This window comes from Phoca vitulina, unplaced genomic scaffold (assembly GCF_004348235.1).
Source record: "Phoca vitulina isolate PV1807 unplaced genomic scaffold, GSC_HSeal_1.0 scaffold21, whole genome shotgun sequence".
NCBI classification, from domain to species: Eukaryota; Metazoa; Chordata; class Mammalia; order Carnivora; family Phocidae; genus Phoca; species Phoca vitulina.
Window position 1 is genome coordinate 29554844 of NW_022589724.1, and position 20157 is coordinate 29575000.

The following is a 20157-nucleotide window of genomic DNA, read 5'->3' on the forward strand; positions in this document are numbered from 1 at the left end:
ATGGGTGGATGGATGGATGGGTGGGTGGGTGGATGGATGGATGGATGGATGGATGGATGGATGGATGGATGTGTGGATGGATGGCTGGCTGGCTGGCTGGATGGATGGATGTGTGGATGGATAGCTGGATGGATGGATGAATGAATGGATGTGTGGGTGGATGGATGGGTGGATGGATGACGGATGGATGGGTGGATGGCTGGATGGCTGGATGGATGTGTGGGTGGATGGATGGATGGATGGATGGGTGGGTGGGTGGTGTGTGTGTAGGGGGGGTATGTGTGTGCATGTGTGCATGCACAGGCATGCTTGTTGAAGACCTTCAAGAAATTGCTCCTGATTATCCTGGCCTCACAGTATCATTCAGGGCAGAGTATCATACGCTGTAAGGCTTCATGACCAACCCCTTAAAGTCAACTGAAGAGCTTCTCTGGATGTGCCAGATAGGACGCTATGGAGAAGTCACCACATCTAGTCTCCTGCCGTTGCTCTTGCCTCAGCCCTTCTCTTACTCCTGAGCAGCTCAGTGGTCAGACTGCCTGGCCACATCTGCATTCCTCCACTTTATGAGCTATGGGGCCTTGGGTAAGTGACGTGAGCTCCCACAGCCCCCGTTTCCCTCTCCGGAGAACGGAGGTGATAATAGCACCCACTGCAAAAATGTACAGATGTCCATCAGTGAGCAAATGGGTGAACAAAATGGTCTATCCAGACAGGGGACTATTATACAGCCAGAAAAAATGAGGTATGGGGCACCTGGCTGGCTCCATTGGTAGAGCACGTGACTCTTGATCTTGGGGTTGGGAGTTCGAGTCCCACATAGGGTGTAGAGATGACTTAAAAATAAAATCTTTAAAAAAATCAGGTACTGACAGACGCTATGATGTGGATAAACCTCAGAAACATGATGCTGAGTGAAAGAAGCCAGCACAGAAGGCCACACATTGTGTGATTCCATTTACAGGAGATGTCCAGAATAGGTAAATCTATAGAGACAGAGGGTGGGTTTGTGGTTGCCAGGGGCTGGGGAGACGGGAGAATGGGGAATGATTGCTTAACGGTAACGATTTTTCTTTAGAGGTGATGAAAAATTTTGGCCCGAGATAGAGGTAGTGGGCTATACACCACTGCAAATATATGAAATGTCACCGAATTGTGCACTTAAAAATGGCCAGTTGTATATGATGTGATTTTCACCTCAATTTAAACATTAATTAAAAATATATACGAATGTTCTTTGACATAAAGACCTCAGCCCTGTGCCTGGCATGTGGTAAGCGCTGAATAAAGGCTGGTTTTAAAAACAGCAGCTATGATAACCCAGCACGTATCCTCTGATCTCTGTAGAAATCTCCACTCCCGACCATAGGCATCTCTCAGGATGAACAGAGTGATGGATGCGGGGAGGATGCTTACAGACGGCCCACGTGAGCGGGAGCTTGGCACAGGGCCAGCTGCTCCTGGATTAGACAAAACCCACATGCCGCAGGAGATGTGGGGTTCAGGGTTCAGGGGCACACCCGGCCGTCTCTCTCCCTCGTGGCGTGGTGAGTTAGAGACCCCACAGCCCACTCCAGAGAACGTGTTCATCGCATCCGCCCCAGCAGCCTTCCCTCCGGCTCAGGACCACTTCCAGTCCCCTGCTCCTTGTCCCCAGCAGCCACAGGGCCAGGCCTGAGCCGCGGGAGCAGCTTGATTTCTCAAGCCCAGGGAAGCTATAAATCTAGAGCTTTAATCATGTGTTCATGATCATTCAGCAAAGAGCAACAGAGGATTGATTCTGCCGGGACCACAACGGGGAGGCAGCAGGGGGTTGTCAGGGGGGATATTGGTTTAGCAAAGGTAGAACTGCTCCCCCGGGCCCTTCCCGGGACTGGCCGATGAACGATGACACCCGTGGCCATAACAAGGCAATTACTGGTGTGTGCAGGCAATGCTTTGTTAAAGAGGCAGGCTTCCTGCGTGGGCCCAGAGCGGGCCTTTGTGGCCCGGCCTCGCCCGAGAGGCAGAGCCCCTGAGATTTCCCCCCATCTCCGCTCCAGGGCCTGCGTCCTTGAGAAAGCAGTAAGCATTTTTTAAAAGCCCCAAGGGTCCTTTCCAGTGTTCCATGCCAATGTTAAGGAGGAGAAATCGGGGAAACCCGGAGAGACTCTGTGGTCCCTTGCATGCAGTAGGCGTCTAATATCTATTTCTTGAACATCTCTGCTCTTTCGTTTTGTGCGAGAGAAGAAAGAGGCCCAGAGAGGCAGCGATTAGTAACTGTAATGCGGCCAGCCAGCCCCGTCTCCCCTTTCCCAGCGCGCTGGCCTTGTTTACAAACCACAGCCCTGCCTAGCAGAAAAGGAGTGGGCTCCCCTGGGGCGGAGAGAGGAAGCGCAGGCCCCTTTCCTTGGGGGGGCATCTCTGTGGGGCGCTTCTGGTGTGTTACTCCAGGAAAAAATTTAAGAGCATGCAAGCGTTCCTATCCTTTCTGTTTGCTTTGTTTTCCCACAAATGGGTTTTTCTTCACTTATTTAACTTCGTGTCAGGATCGGGACATCTTTTTGTAGCAGTAGGTCCGTCACTTCCTGCTTTCTCAGAGATGCACTTCATTCCACGGACCATAAAATCTGCAGCCCCGCCACGGTCTTACTGGGTTCTCGACACTATGGCATCACGCTGCAAGAACGCGTTTGTGCACACACACAAGTATTTCTATAGGTTACATCTTAGTCGGGGAGTTGCCGAACCAGAGGTTACTCCTCACATTTTATAATGTCACAGGGACTAAAAATTGCCTTTCCTGGAGGTTGTCCAGCTTGTGCTCCTGGGCCCAGCATCCGAGAGAGCACCCCCCCCGCCCCCACGCTGCCAACTGGCTTTCTCCATGATATGCTGCTCCCGTGATTCTTTTTCTCCCATTGCACCCACCCCGCCCCCAGCCTACTATCCAGCCTTCTGCTTGCCCAGAAGACACAGAATAGTTGCTCATCAATAATGAACACACGTATGAATGCCCGAGCGCCCACCAGGTGCCTGGCATTGTCGCTGGTGCTGGGAGAAAGACCCAGGCCAGTCTTCACAGGGCCTACCTCCCCCCCACCCCCCCATCTCGGGCAGGAAGCTGCCCTGATTGCTGGCTGCGGTGGGAAGTTCAGTGTCCCCCAGGCCACCTGCTTGAATAACCTGAAGAAGGTAGGCTTTCCCAGGTGTCCACCACACACTGGAGGTTTCTCACGCTAGAGGGGCAAGCCTGTCCCCACAAGAAGACCCCTAGTGACACAGGAGAAATGGGGGCACAGCCTAGTGACACAAAGGGGGAGGGAGGTGTCCCCATACCTGGGGATGAGGGACTGAAGCGATGCCTTCTTGCATTCAGCACACCCAGCCCAGGGGCTTCCAGAAGCAGGTGCATCCCACAGGCGTAAACGGAAGCCACCCCAAGGCACCACGCAGGCCTGAAGGGAAACCAAAGTCAGGCCTGAGGACAGATCTGCGCCGCCTGGAGTCCCCATCATCTTTGAATGGAACTGCCAACAGGAAGGGGGAAAAACTCAGGGGGCTTGGCCCAGAAGGGCCACGCACTCAGCTTTGGATGCAGGGGCTGTTCCTAGGAAGCCTGAGCTGGGAGTCCCTAATTGTGAGCCCTTGATCTTGGCGGAGGCAAGCAGGCAAAGGAGGTGAATGGGAAGCAGGGAGAGAGGTGGGCTTACCTAATTTCCAAGTAACCGCCTGCTTACAATGAACGTCTCTACATGAAAACTAGTTTCTTGTTTACTAACAATAAGGACTTTGAGGTGTTTCTCAGGAAATGGTGTCTAAAACCACTATAAGCATTTTATAACTTCACATTTGAAGGAAACATGCTCATTTTCCAATCAATAGCTAGCATACTGATAGCTACCATTGACTGAGTGTGTGCTCCAAACCAGACCCCGGGCTCGGACTCAGCAGACGCTTTCCCACGAACCCCCTCAACAGCCCCCATCTTATGGATGAGGAAAGCAAGGCCAGGGGAGCTTAAATTTCTTACCCAGGTTTCAAAAAAAGGAAAAAAAAAAAAAAACAGGAAAAGACAGATGTGCCTGTCTACGAAGCCGGTTTTCTGGATGCTGTGGAGCGTGAGGGTCTGGAGCCGGCCCATAGAAAAACTACATGAGCGATACGTGTGCTTTAAAACCTTCTAGTAGCCACATTAAATAAGTCAAAAGAAACAGAACTTAATTTTAATAGTATCTTATTTAACCCAATTATTTACGAGAGCATGGCTTCAACATGCAATCAATATGGAAGTTATTAATGAGCTATCTCACGCCCCTTCCCTTGTACTCAGTCTTTGGAATCCAGTGTGCATGTTGCACTCACAGCACGTGTGGGTTCGGTCCGGTCACAGGTCACGTGCTCAATGGCCACACGTGAGCTGGAGGCTACAGCCTGGAACAGCCCAGCTCGAGAGGAGGAAAGGTAACTGACTCTCCGACGTGCAGATGTTGGTCAGACAGTTCCCGTGACCCGCCAGGGGGGTTTGCCTTTGTGGACAGTTGTCTCAGGGGACCCTATTAGAAGGCAAATTCACATCCTCTTGTGCCCAACTCATCAACTTTTGGGAGTCTCTTCTACCGAAATCTGTTAGGCATGAATATACGTAAAAACCTTATTTGCAGCAGCAAAGAACAAAAACAAAAACAAACAAAATGGAAACAGCCTGACTGGCCGTGGGGGTGGCAGGTGGGGGGAAGAGCGGAGCCAGGCTGTGGAATATTATACAGCCACGAAAAGGCACGGGTTAGACTCAGAGACAGGCCCTTGATCTATGCCTAAGGGAGAGAGGCAAGCTGCGGATCCCCCAGAGGTGGGGGGAAGCCCTATAATCGTGTAGCTGCTTATATGTGTGCATATGATTCAGTGAGAACGGTATAGGACACAGCTGCTCACTTGGGAGACCTCGGTCTTCACACATCTGATTGTTTGACTCGTACAACAAACAAGAATTACTTAAAATAGACCACCCATAATGTTTCCTAAAAAGCGACCCCCCCTACCCTACCCTCCCCCCCCCGATTATGTCAAACCGTGCCCCTGGGTCCTCCTGCAGAGCAGACAGCTTCTCCGGCCCGAGTTCCCAGAACTTCGTAGCAGCTCTTAGCTTTTTTAGAAGGAAACAGGGTGACCCTGGGTGAGGACATGAAGTGACATAAAAACCCAATAGAGGGGCGCCTGGGTGGCTCAGTCGGTTAAGCATCTGCCTTCAGCTCAGGTCATGATCCCGGGGTCCTGGGATCGAGCCTCGCATTGGTTTCCCTGCTCATCAGGGAGTCTGCTTCTCCCTCTGCCCCTCCCCCAGCTTGTTCGCTCTCTCTCTCAAATAAATAAAATCTAAAAATAAATAAATAAATAAAATAAAAACCCCTTAGAGGCAGAAAGATAGATAGATAGATGATAGATAGATAGATAGATAGATAGATAGATAGATAGATAGATAGACAGACAGATAGATAGAGAGAGAGAGAGATAAAGGCAGTTCAAAATGACATATGGAATGAACCAGCCGGGAGGAAGGCTCTCCCCAGAAACCTCACAACATTCCTGTCTGCTTCTATCTGTATCTGACATCCACACCATTTGAACTTGCAAAATCCATAAGTGAGGGGTTGTAACTCGGGCTACAAAGGATCCGCGATGGCAGACTATCTAGGGTGGGACCCAGACATGAGCATTTTTTAAAAACTCCCAGACGATTCTCTAGGGCAGCTGGGGTTGAGGATGTCCGTCTTGCGGCCACAACAGGACCCGCCCCAGGATGCCCTTAGACAACATTTGATTGTCACAATTTCAAGTCACCTGCAGGCTGCAGGGCGTCTCCGCCGTGTGGAGCCAGGCACACCTGTAAATCGAGTGCCGGCAGGAATACGGTTCCCGGAACTTGTGGGCAGGGGCCTGGAACATTCTGCAAGGCGGCATGCCAGAGAGCGAGGGTTCAATTGCCCTTCTGACCGTAGGAGCAATTTCCTGCGTATCAGGTCCCTGGGAAAGAAAGACTGGGTTGGCGTGGGGACACCTGGCCAAGAGAGGCCCCGATGAGCCATTCCCCTTTCAAGAAGAACATCAGCCCCCGGCTCTCAGAGCCTCTTCTGGGGGTCTGTCGGACCCCTGTCCTCCATGGCCAGGGACTTGCCCAGTGGACGCTGGTCAGAGAGACCTGGCTCCTCCCCCAGCTCTAATTCTTTGATCCAAGTGAACCAATGACATTTGTCACAGCCAGGTGTCCTGAAGCCGGGAACTTCTTTTTTCTTTTAAAATTGTAAGATTCACATAACCTAAAATGTACCATGTCGACCATTTTTAAGTGTGCAGTTCAGTTGTGTTAAGAATGTTCACGCTGTTGTTCATCCATCACTGCCATCGAGCTCCGGGACTCTTTCGTCCCGCAAGACTGAAACTCTAGATCCATTCAACCCCTTCTCCCCACCCCCCTACCCTGGCCCCTGGCAGCCACCACTCCGCTTTCTCTCTCCGTGAATTCGATTTTTCTAAGGACTTCCTGTAAGTGGAATCGTGCAGTCTTTGTCTTTTTTGTGACTGCCTTATTTCACTTAGCATCATGTCCTCAGGTTCATCCCATGTTGTAGCAGGTGTCACGATTTCCTCCCTTTTTAAGGCTGAATGATGTTCCACCCTGTGGATCGACCGCATTTTGTTTATGCGTTCTTTCATTGATGGACACCTGGGTTGCTTCCACGTTTAGCTATTGTGAATAACACTGCCATGAACATGGGTGAGCAAAACTCTCTGTGAGACCCTGTTTTCCATTCTTTTGGGTAAATGCCCAGAAGTGCAATTGCTGAATCCTAGGGTAGTTCTATGTTGAATTTCTGAGGAGCTGCCATTTTGCATCCCACCTGCGGTGCACAATGGTCCAATTTCTCCATGTCCTCGCCAACACTTCTTGTTTTCTGTTTCCTCCTCCTCCTCCTTTTTGATAGTAGCCATCCTAACAGGTGTGTGTGGGGGGGAGCATCCTTTTAAAGCCCCGTGAATTAAGCGTCCTGGGGTAAAGGTCACACAGCAGATATGGTGAGGTCGCCCTTCCTCTCCTGTCTGAAAGCCTTGGAAGGCTCCTTATTGCCTCAGAACCACAGATCAGAGCCCCTACCATGGGCCACAGCCCCACAGGCTCCAGGTGGTGCCTCCCAGGGGCGAGTGACCCTGGGCTTCATGCCCCTCCCACCAGCTCAGCCTCGCCCAACTATTCCCGCTCACCCTCAGGTCCCAACTCAAAGGTCACTGCCTTGGGGGAGACCCTGACCCCTCCAGACCAGGCCACAGCCCCCACTCTCTGCCCCAGTCGCAGCCTGTAACACTTCCCACAGGGGGAATGAAGTGCTTCACCCTGTAACATCTGCCCTTCGGGCAAGAATGCGAGAGTCCCGTGACTGGGCACCAGGACGTCTCTTTTGCTCACTGCTCTGTCCCCAGTTCCTTTTTTTTTTTTAAGATTTTATTTATTTATTTGAGGGAGAGAGAGAGAACAAGTGGGGGGACAGGCAGTGGGAGAGGGAGAAGCAGGCCCCCCGCTACGCAGAGAGCCCGATGCGGGGCTCGATCCCAGGACCCTGGGATCATGACCTGAGCCAAAGGCAGACGCTTAACGACTGAGCCACCCAGGCGCCCTCCCCAGTGCCTTTCACTTAGTAGGTGCTCACTTAGATCTTTTGAAAGAGTGAGTGAACAAACACACATGCATACTTGTGAACACGTGTGGGCACACAGGCACACACACACACACCCACATACAGACACACACAGACACACGCACACGGCACCCGTATGTTCTGGTTTCACTCTCAGCTTGTGTACAGAAACCAAGGCAGCCCTCTTCAAGATGGAAGATCCAACATCATTCTAAATTGCCTCTCTTGCGCTCATCAGGCAAAAACACCTAAAAAGTACTCATCTTTGCCACTTGCATCTTTGTAGTGGAGCTGAGAAGCTTTCTGACAAAACCCCGAGGATTCTCCCTTATCAGAACGGGGGTGGTGCGGGGCGCCCCTGCCTGCCCAGGTGGAAGGGGGTCTCTGTAAGCCGCGGATGAGAGCCAGGGCAGAGACACCAGCCTCCAGAGGGCCTGGGGGACCAGTGTGTGCATCACGGGGAGATTTTTCCTCCAAGTGCCTCCCAAAAGAAGATAAAAGCAAGATAAAAATATCTTCCATTTTCCCCCTAATTTGTAGTTTTCTGGTGTTAGCGAGGCTTATAAGACACATGCTCCCAATTAGCTGCTCCTCTTAATTTAAATGCTTCATAAATTATCTCCTGCGCGTGTGGATTATCACTTCATAATGCGAGTTAGCATTTAAATAAATAGCTATGGTGTAGAAAATTAGAGAGGTTTACTTCTGAGGCTCTGGCATAATGAAGGAAAATACCACGGCAGCTGAACGGGGGCAGGGGGGAGACGTGAGGGGACACACGGGCTCCTCAGAGTTTCCCAGAAAATGAGAGTTATTCATGAAGTCCATTCACCCTTTGTTGGCGTTGATATTCTGTTTTGACAAAGGGCATTTCCATTGTCCCCATCTTTTTTTTTTTTAACTTTTAATTTCAAAATAACCATCAACTCATAGGAAGTTGCAAAAACAGTACAGAGGGGTCCTTAGTGCCCTTCCCCCAGCTTCCCCCAGTGGTGACATCTCAACCAAGGATACGTCAATGCCAGAACTTGACATTGGTTCCAGCTACAGGCCTTATTTGGATCCCACTAGTTGCTCCGTCATTTCTTTTCCAAGACATTTCAGTGTGCATCAGTCACAGGAATAACAGCCACCCTTTGGGGAGCACTAACGAGGTGCCGAGCCTCGTCCTGAGTGCTTTACGCGGCGGTGACTGCCCAGTCATCACAGTGGCCCTTGGTGTTAAGGGCTGTCGCCATCCCCAGTTCACAGCCCCAGGCTCAGCAAGGGCGGCCCATGGCTGGTACGCAGAGGAGGCAGGATTAGAACCCGGGTCCTGGGGCGCCTGGGTGGCTCAGTCGGTTAAGCGGCTGCCTTCGGCTCAGGTCATGATCCCAGGGTCCTGGGATCGAGTCCCGCATCGGGCTCCCTGCTCTGCGGGGAGCCTGCTTCTCCCTCTCCCTCTGCCTACTTGTGTTCTCTATCTCTCTGTCAAATAAATAAATAAAATCTTAAAAAAAAAAAAAAAAAAAAAAGAACCCGGGTCCCGATGATCGCAGGGCCTGACTGCTCAGCTCGTGCAGGCGCCGTTGGACGGGGGGAGGCAGAGTCAGTTTCCTGCCCCCTCCCTGTGTTCTTTCTGCTGGAGGGTGTGCTGCTTCCCGGGCCCCAGTGCCCCGAGATCCAGATGCTTATTCCTCCCTGAGAAAGAAACTGGGGCCATTTCCCCAGCCACGCGCTCGGGGCACTTCTGCCTTTATGAAGCCTAAAAAAAATTAAAAATTATATCTTATAGATGGATATGTTTATTTTTTTTCCTTCTGCTTGGGAAAGAAATTAAAATATTTTTGCAGGCCCCTCTAAGTCCTGTGGGCCCTGGTCACTGTGTCCCAGTCCCTGTTAGAGGAGTCTTGCATGCAAGAGTCAGAGGTTCCAGGAAGCCTATAATTTGTTAGGAAAGCCACGGCCCTTGAAGCATGCAACCCTGGCATCTGTGACCCCAAGCCCAGCAGGAAATGACGCGAACAAAGGGCACCTGGGTGGCTCACTCGTTAAGCATCTGCCTTCGGCTCGAGTCATGATCCCGGGGTCCTGGGATCGAGCCCCGCATTGGGCTCCCTGCTCAGTGGGAAGCCTGCTTCTTTCTCCCCCACTCCCCCTGCTTCTGTTCCCTCTCTCGCTGTGTCTCTCTCTGTCAAATAAATAAATAAAAATTTAACATTTTTAAAAAATTAAAAAAAAATGATGCAGAACAAGATGGAGAAGCTGGAGGGGCTCCCAGAAGTGATCCAGAGGAGGTGGCCACAAGCCCAGATCCCCGGAACTCTGTGGCAGGTGACAGAACCCCAGAGCAGGAAGTGTGGGTGTCATTCTGCAGCGCCCCCCCGTCTGCCCACAGTGCTCTCAGGCCCCTGACATGAGGTCCACCCTCTCCTTTCCATCACTTTCTATAGACCCCATGACCACCCCAAGTCAACGACCATGCCCTCCATTCCTACACAGATGTCTAAAGCTGCTTCTCAAAATCCCACATGTCTTCTGCCCTGGGATGCTTTGTGCATACATTGTGCCATAAATGGGAAGGTTGGTGTGGGGAGGCCCAGTCAGCCCCAGGTCATTCTGTTTTAAGGGGAGCATGATTTTTACCTGAAAGATATGTTGCAGTGAACAGAATTTTTTTTTTTTTGAAGATTTTATTTATTTATTTGAGACAGAGAGAGAGAAAGCACAAGGGGTGGGGAAGGGCAGAGGGAGAGGGAGAAGCAGACTCCCCGCTGAGTCCCTGGACAGAATATTTTTGTCCCCCCAAATTCATATGTTGAAATCCTAACCCCCAAGGTGACGGTATTAGGAGGGGGCGGCCTGTGGGAGGTGATTCATCATGAAGGAGGAGCCCCCACTGTCGGGACTCGTGTCCTTATAAAAGGGACCTCGGAGAGCTCCCTGGCCCTCTTGCTGGCATGTGAGGACACAGCTAAGCGCGGGCCAGATGCAACCGGCAGAGGGTTCTCACCCGGCCCAACTGCTGGTGCCTTGATCTTGGGTTCCGCAGCATCCAGAGCCGTGAGAGGTCACGGGCTGTTGTATTCCGTTACAGCAGCTTGACGGACTAGGACAAACGTGCAGCCTGATTGCTTGGTAATGTGCCAGGGGTCATTACCAGATTCTGAATGACTACTGATGGGGATGACCACAGCCTCTGGCCCTCCCCTGAGGGTGAACTTCGTGTCATTCCGACCCAGCTAGGGCCACCAGATAAAATACAGGCTGTCCAGTCACATTTGAATTCGCGATAAACAATGAATAAATAGTAAGTATGTCCTGTGCGGTATTTGGGACACGTTTATATCAAAAAATTATTTGTTTTGTTTTAAATTTTGAATTTAGCTGGATGTCTTGCATTTTTTTTATTTGCTGAATCTGACCACAGAGCCCAGCACCCGAACAGACCCCTATGACGGCTCCCATTACTCTGTCCCATGCCCACCTGTTCCCTTCTTTCTGTACCTCAGGAAATTACAAGTTTAGGGGGGCTGAGAATTGTGTCTCTCATTTCAGTGTCCCCAGCGCTGAGCACAATGCCTGGCACAAACCCGATGGTGGGTATTTGTCTGCAAATAGGTGTCGAGTGATGGCACCCAGGGAGGTTCCTGTGAGGGGATGGGCTGGTTATTTTGGAAGTTATTTGCCAGGCTCCTTAACAGGAGATTGATGTGAATAGCCTTCTGGCACACTTAGACCAAGCACGACAGTAAGCGTGTTCGCGTGCAGGCAGGTGTGAATGGGAACGTAACCACACTTCTTCTCCCCTACTCCTGAGGGTTTGGCACGTGCAGGCACGGGGCAAGGTACTGATCGGACTGAGCCACATGAGATTGGGAGTGTCTTCCGGGTTTGAACCCACACCACCCGCCACTTTGTAGGTTCTGATTCTTGATAAGTGTTATCTTCTCCGATTCTCATGACTAGCCTCAGAGGAAGTTCCTACTTTGCATCCCCATTTTATAACTGGGGACATTGAGGCAAAGAGGGATGCAGTCATGTGCTCAAGCTTGCTCAGCTGGGGAGTAACAGAGCTTGGATTTCACCAGGCAGGCAGTTGTGGTTTCTAAACCTACACATCAAATTTCTGAACTGTATGCACGTCAGGATGACGTCTTGTGTCTGGAGAGAGCTGTTCCAGGCCAAACCAGATGTGTGAAAACTGGACAGTCCATGCACACGTGCCGGGAGCTTCCCTGGCCCTGGTGCACGGCTCCCAGCTGCAATAGGACCTGGCGCTGACCGTCCAGGTTCAGAGGGTCCCACTGATCATGTCGGTTCCTCCTCTGATGAACCCGAGTCCATAGCCTGCCCTGGAGTCATGGTTGGGGAGCCTGCACGTGTCAAAGCTCTTTTATAGAATTGGGGTTTGTCTCTTGTAAGGGTTTGCATTTGACAAAACTCTTGCTCGGTTAAAAATGAACTGCATTGTGCATTTTAAGATAGGAAATCTCTTTTTATTTGAAGAGGGAATACATGTGACCCAATGGATGCCTTCCCCAGGAAAAGTCTGGTTTTCCTAGCCCCTGTCTGTGTGGCTTTCTGTCGGACAGTCATGCACTCAGGAAGGCCTTGGGCTTTCCTCCGCTCACCCATTCATTCATTCACTCAAACATGAAAATTATCGAAATGTGACTGTGGCTCTATTCATCCCAGGAAGGAGCTTGGCTCCAGTGGAATGGAAGAACAGGGTGGTTCAAAGTGCACTGCTGAGCCGGGTTCGGATCACTCAAGGATGCCAGGGATCAAAGGCCACCGTGGGAATGTTCTAAGCCCTTTGAAGCTCTTAACAAAGGGGTTTCTGAGAAGTTCAGTCATTAGGACCAGAGGCAAGCTCAGAGATGGGCTGCCAGGGGAAACGTGAGTAGAGTTGTGGCAGCAGATTCCTCTGGGCAGAGAACCATTCGGGAATTACGAAATGCGTGATGATTCATGCAGGGATAAAGGACAAAGCGGGGGACAAATGGCACCCCCGTCCCAGGGCAGGTTGGTTGGGGGTGTTTCTCTGAAATAGTCAAAATTGGACCTGACTGCTTATGCCTTTCCAACTGATCTACTAATTATATTTCTTCAAATTTTATATCCCTGACCCTTGTAAAAGGATTGCATCAGAGGCGTGTTTTAAGCTGCTTTTTAATAAGTCAATAAGAAAGCTCAAAATTATTTAAAGCTTCTTAAAGAGGATTATATTTGATTTCTTAGGGGAATTCTGGGGTATAGAATAGTAAAAATGCTCCGTCCTTTTGAGATTGTCTTACATTGAGGAAGCACATCATTTAAGACGAAAACTTTTAACCATTTTATTGTTGGAAAGGGGATGACGATTCAGCACAAAAAGACTTTTGCTCCATGTCGGCCGCATGAACTGGGCCTCCGGTCTTCGAGGGGGCAGGGATGGCATTTGAAGCTTTCGAGCAAAGGCTGGGACTCTCCTCTGCAGTTTGTTCCCCACCCTTTAAAATGAGGCTTTTCTGACATTCTGAAAAGAACAGATTCCCCGGGTATCTGGGAGAGCCCTGTCTGGACATCATGGGGAATAAAAAAATCTGGGCAAGAGCAAATATTTAATTCTTGTTCTTCAAGGTCACATTTACCACCGGGCCCTGATTTTAAGCCTGGTCTGCAGTGAGGAACATCACAGGACCCAGGTGGGTTCTAGTCTCACTGCCGAGGGGATGCTGGGGTGGGGAGGAGGCCCGCCGTGGGGCAGAGCAGATAATCCTCTCCGAACTTCCCTAGTGCTTGCCAGTCCTGAATGCCCTGGTCAAGGGAGAAATCCAGGGGAGTTGGGCAGGGAGAAGGGGGATAGGTTAGGGGCAGGAAGAATAAAGAAGCCACGTGACATCGGCCTGCAGCTTTCTCTGCACTGAATCACCTTTGGAGATGCTCGAGCCTGAACAGCTCAGATGTCTTGCACTGATAGGAGTCTCAACTCAGACTTTTGTCACCTCCCATCTGGAGTGCCAAGCCAGACTCCTGGGGACCCCCTGCCTCCTGCTCTCCCTCCCGGTCTCTCTTGTACCACCAGTCTGACTCTCGTAACTGCTGTGTGCTGATCATCCCACGACCACTGACCCGAACTGAGCAGGACGCCCATCACCCGCTACGGAAGGGAGCCTGGCAGAGTCTGGCCCCACTGCTCATCTTTCCCCCGGTCAGCGGACCATCTTCTGTGGCCATGTTTCCTGGTCACGCCTTCCCACCATCTGGGCACACGCTGTGAGATGCCACCCGTATCCCGCTGGTCAGCATTCCAAGTCCTTCTGAAATGTTGCCTCTTCCAGGAAGTCTGCCCCGAAACTGGCAGGCAGACAAGCCTGCTCCCTCCTCAGCACCCCTGCAGCCTGATATACTTATGATGCCGACGTGCCACGGGATTCTGCGTGTCCTAGCCTCCACGTGGTCCCTGTGGCCACACGCTTCCAAGAATGCCCCTCGCACGTTACCGCCGGAAAAATCCACCTCTCCCCTCACTTCTACTTCACATACCCCGTGCTCTGGGGAACCTTCCCCCGTGATCCCACACCCTCCCGGGAGGGGATGGTGAGCTTCTTTCAGCTTCTGGGCCCCTAGAACCTTGCTTATCTACCTCTTTGAGCTCCTGTCTCCCTGTGAGCTATAATAACACGACATCAGTCCCGGGAGATGGAGTCTGGCTTGTCCTCATACAGTGCTTGGCACTGAGGTAGTTCCCATGCTATCTCTTTGATCAGGGCTGTGCATTGATAGGCACCCCCTCCACCCTGTGCATTGTCGTGTGGACGGCTGGATGGTGTTGCTGTGTCATGTTGCTGGAGCGTGTGGAGGATTGACTATGTCCCCCAAGAAGATATGCCTAGTCCTAACCCCAGTACCTGCGAATGGGAACTGATTTGGAAACAGGGCCTTTGTAGGTATCATCAAATTAAGGATTTCAAGATGATACCTTACTGGATTTCGGGTGAGCCCCAGTTCCAATGACTAGTGTCCTTATAAGGGAAAGGGGAGGAAGGGTGGAGCACAGACACATACGGGGAAGAGGCCCAGTGACATGGGGACAGAGGGTGGCAGAGACACTGCAAGCCAGGGTACGCCAAGGATGGCCAGTGGCCACCAGCAGCTAGGACAGGGGCACGGGACGCATTCTCCCCGAGAGCCTCCAGAAGGAAGCCACCCTGCCGACACCTTGATTTTGGACTTCGAGCTCCCAGAATCGGGTGAAAGCCAATTTCTGTGGTTTTAAGTCCCCAGGTTTGTGGCAGTTTGTTGCAACAGCCCCAGAAACTAGAGAGGAGATGGTTCAGGGCCATAGAGAGGCCTTCCTGACTTATCCGTGCTGTAACCTTGACCTCTGCAGGCCCCGGGGATAGCTGGAGCCACAAGCAGTCTCTTGTGCCCACCTCCCACCAAGCTGATTGCTGTCTTTGTGCTGTGGATAGTGAAGAGGCTGGGGCAGACAGTAGAGGCCCCAGCCAGAGGGAGCCCAGAGTCAGGCACGCTTGGCCTCCCAGCCCTGCCTCTGGCCATTAGCTGGGTGGCCCCGGGCATGCATGTCACTGCTGAGCACTAATCTGTGACACTGGGCTAAGAACAGACCTGCTTCATAGGATACAATGAGCATTCATTCATCCATCCAACCATCCATCCATTCATCCATCCATCCATTCATCCATTCATCCATCCATCCACTCATCCATCCATCCATCCATCCATCCACTCATCCACCCATCCACTCATCCATCTATCCACTCATCCATCCAACCATCCATCCACTCATCCATCCATCCACTCATCCATCCATCCATCCATCCATTCATTCATTCATCCATCCACTCATCCATCCATCCACTCAACCATCCATCCACTCATCCATCCATCCATCCATCCATCCTTCAATAAAGATTTGAGCACCTACTATGTGCGCCAAACGATTCTAGGCACTGGAGACAGAGCAGTGAGCAGCAGCAACAGAACGGTCCCCGCCCCACAAAGCTCCCGTGTTATGGAGAGAAAGTTGGCGACCACAGTTCATCAGTAAAATACACGGTTGATAAGTGCTGTGGAGAAGCACCAAGTGGGGGTGGAGGTGAGGGGAGGCTGGGGTACAGTTTTAAATGAGAGGTCAGGTCAGGGAGGGTCATCAGGGGTCAGTGGGTGTCAGGCGCTGAGCCCTGACCAAAGCATTGCACAGAGGACTTGCTCAGCCCCCAGGAGCTATTTGTGCTCCTCTCAGCCAGCTCGGGTTGCTGTCACAAATTGCCACAGATGGGGCGGGGTGCAGAGAGGAGGGGGGGCTTACAACCCATTTATTTCTCACAGGTTAGGGTGCCGGCACGACTGGGCTCTTGGTGAGGGCCTTCTTCCCGGTTTACGGATGGCTGGCTTCTCCTTGTGGCCACACACAGTGGAAAAAGGCACAAGCTAGCCCTCCGGCCATTTCTTAGAAGGGCGTTAATCCCATTCAGGGGGACTCCGCCCTCATGACCTATCATGACCTGATCACCTCCCAAAGGCCCCACCTGCAAAAGCTATCATGTGGGGGATTAGTTTTCAGCCTATGAATCTGGGGGCCAGAAACAGCCCTTAACAAGCACTCAAGACCAGAAGGAGTCCTGCTCCCCCTCTCCTGTTTCTCCCCGCAGGACGCTCTGTGCCCTCCTATTGTCCCATGTTCCATTTCGGTCCCTCTCAGCTTCCTCCCTCGGGCATCCTGAATGGCAGGGCAGGCATCGGGGGGTGGGGAGAAGTGAAGGCCACTGAGTCAGAGGGCAGTGTGGGGGGCGTTCTCCGTCTGAACCAGTGGTCACAGGCAGGGGCTGCTGAGGGGGACCTGCCCCGGCCTCCTGCCTCTCCCTTGTTCAACTTGCTCCTGTTGGAACCATGAAAAAGCCCAGACGGCTTGCAATGTCTTTGAGAACAAATTGGAGAGTGGAGATGGGAGATTGTGGCATCAGAGTGAGTGAGGAAGCGTATTCTGTTTTTCTCTTCTCATCTGCCCAACCTTGTGGGTCTTACCACTCTGCTACTTCCCCCCGGGGTGGCAGTGAGGAGAGTATCACCGCTGGGCAGTAAAGGGTTAACCCAGCAGGTTTGGGATGTCCATACCCTCCCTGTTCCAAAAAAAAGGATCGGCCCAGCTCCTGGGAGGTAAACCTCTAACCTCTCAGCCCTTGGAATGTCCTGCTTGATGAGAATGTCTGGTTTGGCTGGAGTTGGGCTGAACCAGCTGGGCCAAGCTAACAGTGTGACTTATGGTGGGGGCCTCAGGCCACACAGTGTCGGTTCGAGCTCTGGAGGGGCTGGAGACTAAGGTCAGCCATCCGAGTGATCAGCCCATCCATGTGACCGGCTCTCAGTAAAACTCGGGACACGAAGGCTCGGGCGAGCTTCCTTGGTCGGCAATGCTCTGTGTAAATTGTCACAAATCGAAGCTGGGAGAAGTCAACGCTATCCACACAACTCCAGGGGCGGAGACAACTCCTGGCTCCTACCCAGTCTGCTGACTTCAGTCTGTGTCTGTAAACCACAACCGTGAGAACAGTGGCTTTTCTGAGATCCGTGGTTCCTTCTAGTGAGTCACTGAAGCTGAAGATGGTCTTGGGAACCCCCCAAACGGCAGCTAAGCATTTGGCCTCTGCTCATCCCTGAGGCCGCGGCATGGGGCCGAGGGTCAAGGTGCACGTTGTTACCTCTGTGGGCCAAAGAGGGTCCACCTGCGCGGCTGACCGAGCCTGGGATGTGGCTGACCCGGGTGGGGGGGTGCTCCGGCCAACACAGGGGCGCCTCCCCCCAGTAGCTCTGTCGATGCTGATGGCACCGGGTATACGTCCAACCCTCCAGACTTCTGAAAGTGCGCCCTCGGACATCAGCAGTGGACTCCTCTACTCAGCAAAACCGCAGTGGCTTTTATTACTTTGGGCAAAATAAAATTTGCTCCTGAATAAGCAAAAGCTCCCTGAGAGTTCTGTCAACTTGAGGTGTCCTGTTTGAAGAGATATGAGGGACAAGGGACAAGACGCGTGATTTTCCTCCGAGGCAGGTGGGGCACGCATGGGCTTGGGTGACAAGGAGAGAAGTCATCGTCTGAAGAAGAGAGGTCTGGGCCTGGCCCTTTAACACCCAAATGATGGAGTTCATTTGCATTTAGATCTCCTCGGCTCCCTCTTTTCATCTAAAGACAAATCCTCACAAAAGGCTGCTTAATTAGACCAAATTAGATTTCCGCTCAGCAGCTTGTCATTCATTACAAAATGCTGTTCTTTTTCTATTTTGGTAATTATAGGCTGGTCTGTACGAGTTTGTAAGCATTCACTCCAGCCAGTGAGTATGACTAGCATTCCTGATTTTGTGCAGAGAAGAGGAAAATTATTCAGTTGCACCAAATCTGTCTATTTTATAAGTTGGATCAAGACCATCGCTGGAGTCTTTTACAATAATGAGTATTCTCCCTCTTAATTCTTTAATGATTAATTGTAGGGGCAGTACAGAGCTTGGTAATTTCCAAGACTAAAAGCTAAGTACAAACAGATTTCACATGTAGCAATTACGCCATATATTTGAAATCTTTACCTGAGTTATGCAGCCCTATTGCATGTAAGAAGCCACCCATTAAATCATTTATAACACAGCCCCTCAGCCCCCCTTAATATCGATCAGCCGTCTTGTGCACCGAGCACCTTCGGGGAGCTCAGATCTCTTTTCCCATTGCTCATTCCCTCCTCCCGGGGCTGGGGCATCTGCAGTGTGGAGCTGTACATGCAGATGCGGGAGGGTGGGGGTACCGGGAAGGCCTCGCGGGCCCAGGCTCGGTTTGGCTGGTCCAGGGTCTTCAGGACCACACGCCTCACATGCCCTCCACCCATTGCCCTGGGCGCAGCTCAGCATCTAGAGAGCTTCCCACGAACCAGGGATGGTTCTCAAAGCGGCTGCCCTGTGTGCTGGGGAAGCCATGGGTGGAGTTCCAGCCCAGGGTGGCCCAGTTGGCTTTGCTTTGGTCACTCTGGTTGAGGGCAGGTGGCGAGAGCCCGTGCGGCAGGTGGAAGTGGGACAGGCACCATCAGGTCTCTCTAATAATGCCACTCATCCCCGTTCCATGAGCTCCCTGTGCGAGGGGCCCTGTGTTCTCTCTGTTCACACACGCCACGAACTCACAGGTGGGAGTGTGGACACTGGGCCCAGATCAGGCTGGCTCTGAAGCTCTCCCACCGGGCTGCTCTGCCTTCCGGAACAAAAGCCCTGGGTGACGTGGATCTGGGCAACGCAGATCCAGACGTGCTCCAGAGACACGTCAGAGCCGGATGGAGCCCTAGGAATCAGCTAGGTCTGCTCTCTCACTTTACAGATGGGATCACTGAGGCCAGAGAAAGGGAGAGGGAACCTCCTCAGGGCTGCCCTCCTGGACTGACCCTCTCCTTTAGCCCCCAGCCTCCCCTCTCCCCCTGGTTCCTGCCTGCCCGTCATAGTCACAAGGTGGGAAACTGCCGGGCTCTGGTGTTCCCGCTGAGTCCAGAAACTGCGGCCTTCCTGTAGGGCCCACTGCGGGGCAGGGCTGGCCTTTTCCCCTTTTTGCCCTCAGAGCTCAACTCCCTGGAGAATCTGGGAACAGATTCTATACCGGGTTCTAGAAGGCCTGCCCAAGACAGGCCAGGCCTGGGAGGAGCACTGTTTCCATGAGCTTCCAGAACATCAGCCGCCTGCCATACTCACTGGCACTCAGTCGCATGAGCATTCCTGAAGTGTGTGTTGAAGACCTACTGTGTGCTAGGCGCGGGGGACACTGGTGAATGGGACAGAGCTGCCCCGTGCTCATGCAACGGATGGGCACCTGAGGGAGCTGCAGCCGAGACCACCACCCAATCAGTCAGAGTGAGGTGGGTCCAGGGAGGAAAAACTACTGAGGTCGTGTCACCGAGGCGTCTACCTGGGGCTGCAGAGTCAGGGGCTTTCCCGAGGCAGTGACATTTAAGGCAGGAGTTAGTGGGGGCCCAGGAGTGGATGATGGAGAGGTGACTGAAAGATGGATTTGGCCCCTGGGAGGTTTACTTCTTCACAGCAGGCTGAGACCCGTTAGCTCAAAAGCCCATCGGCACCAACCTTTTACATATCCAGTTGTTTTAAGACTAGCCCAAACAAGCAGATTTTTAGCCATTTAGGGCCTGCTTACTTTGCATAGCGCTCAAAATAACACCAGCATCTGCTATAGCCACTGATAAGATAGAGCCTCATGTTCATAAGACCCAAGCCGCTGCAGCCCACCAGGGCCAGCAGAGACAGACTCCCTGCCCTGCTCTGAGCCTGAGCCCTTCTCCGATGCCCCTCCCCCCCGGAGTTCCTGCACCTTCCTCCCCTTCTGGATGGTGGCCCCTCACCCATAAGCCTCTGGACAGCCTCACACTGTGAAGGATTTCCTTCGGGTACATCCGTGTCCAAGACGCACCCCCTAGAGCTCGTGCTTTAATGCCTCTTGAGGTCACGTCTCCCCCCCCAC

General features: G+C 52.2%; 1 protein-coding gene across 2 annotated transcripts in view; it reads left to right on the forward strand.

Annotated features, from left to right (window-relative positions):
- The window catches only part of CFAP77 (cilia and flagella associated protein 77), a 126810-nt gene that overhangs the window by 40225 nt on the left and 66428 nt on the right, over window positions 1-20157 (forward strand). The window contains exons 2-4 of one of the 2 annotated variants that reach the window (XM_032418267.1): window positions 5827-5836; window positions 10001-10012; window positions 16745-16767. The exons of the other annotated variant lie outside the window; for it this stretch is intronic. Of the exons in view, the coding sequence (XP_032274158.1) occupies window positions 5827-5836; window positions 10001-10012; window positions 16745-16767 (45 nt within the window). The remainder of the gene's footprint in view (window positions 1-5826; window positions 5837-10000; window positions 10013-16744; window positions 16768-20157) is intronic. 2 annotated transcript variants of the gene reach the window in all.